Genomic DNA, 1,436 nt, shown 5'->3' on the forward strand with positions numbered 1-1,436 from the left:
CACCACCACAGATAGAAACAATAAACAACAAACACTTAACATTGAGTATTGAAATAAGCAGTGCTGGATAAAGGCACAAATTCTTAGAATATTTTTCTACTGCATTTCTTTTGTTTCTGTTTCATGCAAAATTCCCATTATCAAAATGATGATGACAAACATAACCAGAGTGAGTGGTTTCCTCCTCCTGGGGTTCTCTGACAACCGGGAGCTGCAGATCCTACACGCTTTGCTCTTCTTGGTGTTGTACTTGTTGGGCTTGGCAGGTAATTTCATCATCATCACCATCACAATGCTGGACCCACAGCTCCAATCTCCAATGTATTACTTCCTGAAGCACCTTTCCTTTCTGGACTTCTCCTCCCTGTCTGTCACTGTTTCGCAGTCTATCCACAGTTCCCTGACTGACAGTGGATACATTTCCTATGCACAGTGTGTGCTGCAGGTTTTCTTCTTCATGTCCTTGGCCTGGGCTGAGGTGGCCATTCTCACAGTGATGTCCTATGACCGCTATATGGCCATCTGCTTCCCACTGCACTATGATGTCATTATGAGCCCCCAAAAGTGCAGGTGGGTTGTGACGGCTGTGTGGGTAAGTGGAGGCATCCCAGGGAGCTTGTACACAGCAACCACATTCTCTATCAGATTTTGCAAGGCCAAAATAATCCACCAGTTTTTCTGTGATGTCCCCCAATTGCTCAAACTCGCTTGCCCCAGTGATTATCTTTTAGTGATTGGAGCAGTTGCCTTCATTGGTGCTGTGGCCTTCGTGTGCTTCATTGCCATCACTCTGTCCTATGGTCAGATATTCTCCACAGTCTTCAGGATGCCCTCTGATGAAGGTCGGTCTAAGGTCTTTTCCACCTGCCTGCCCCACCTCTGTGTTGTTTCATTTTATTTGTTCTCAGGAGCTTGTGCAGTTCTCAAGCCAACTTCAGACTCGGCAACTGCTGTAGACCTCATGCTTTCTGTTTTTTACACATTAGTACCCCCAACACTCAATCCTCTTATCTACAGTCTGAGGAATGAGGCCATGAAGACAGATGTAAGCAAATTATTGCTGGATGGAGAATTCTTTGGGAAAGATCATTCTAATTTTCCTCTTAATGGCTGGAAACATTAAACACAAGAAACATTTTTAGTAGTTTGAAAGCCTTTAATATGTAAAGTTAAGAACAATAGCAATGTATCATTTAGATAAACCATATTATCAAACCATTGTATAATAAAACTTGATGTGATTTTTCCCTATGTTATTGATTTTTTTTTTTACTTTCAGGTTAATAGAAGATAAATTATTATGATCTGGTACTATAAACTCAGCACTTTGTAACTCTCCCAGTTCATACACTGGCACATACATAGATTACCAACAATTCTCATATAGATTTTGAAAACATGTTTATGGGCAATATTACAATAATAATAAGGACAGA

At 40.9% G+C, this 1,436-nt stretch overlaps 1 protein-coding gene across 1 annotated transcript; it reads left to right on the forward strand.

Annotated features, from left to right (window-relative positions):
- The first annotated feature begins 145 nt into the window (after positions 1 to 145).
- LOC103728859 (olfactory receptor 14J1-like) lies at positions 146 to 1,123 on the forward strand. The gene has a single exon (XM_008826852.1). It carries the CDS (start codon positions 146 to 148, stop codon positions 1,121 to 1,123), a length of 978 nt encoding a protein of 325 aa, XP_008825074.1.
- The last annotated feature ends 313 nt before the right edge of the window (positions 1,124 to 1,436 follow it).

Source organism: Nannospalax galili, unplaced genomic scaffold (genome assembly GCF_000622305.1).
Source record: "Nannospalax galili isolate Female #2095 unplaced genomic scaffold, S.galili_v1.0 scaffold4272, whole genome shotgun sequence".
In the NCBI taxonomy this organism is placed as follows: domain Eukaryota; kingdom Metazoa; phylum Chordata; class Mammalia; order Rodentia; family Spalacidae; genus Nannospalax; species Nannospalax galili.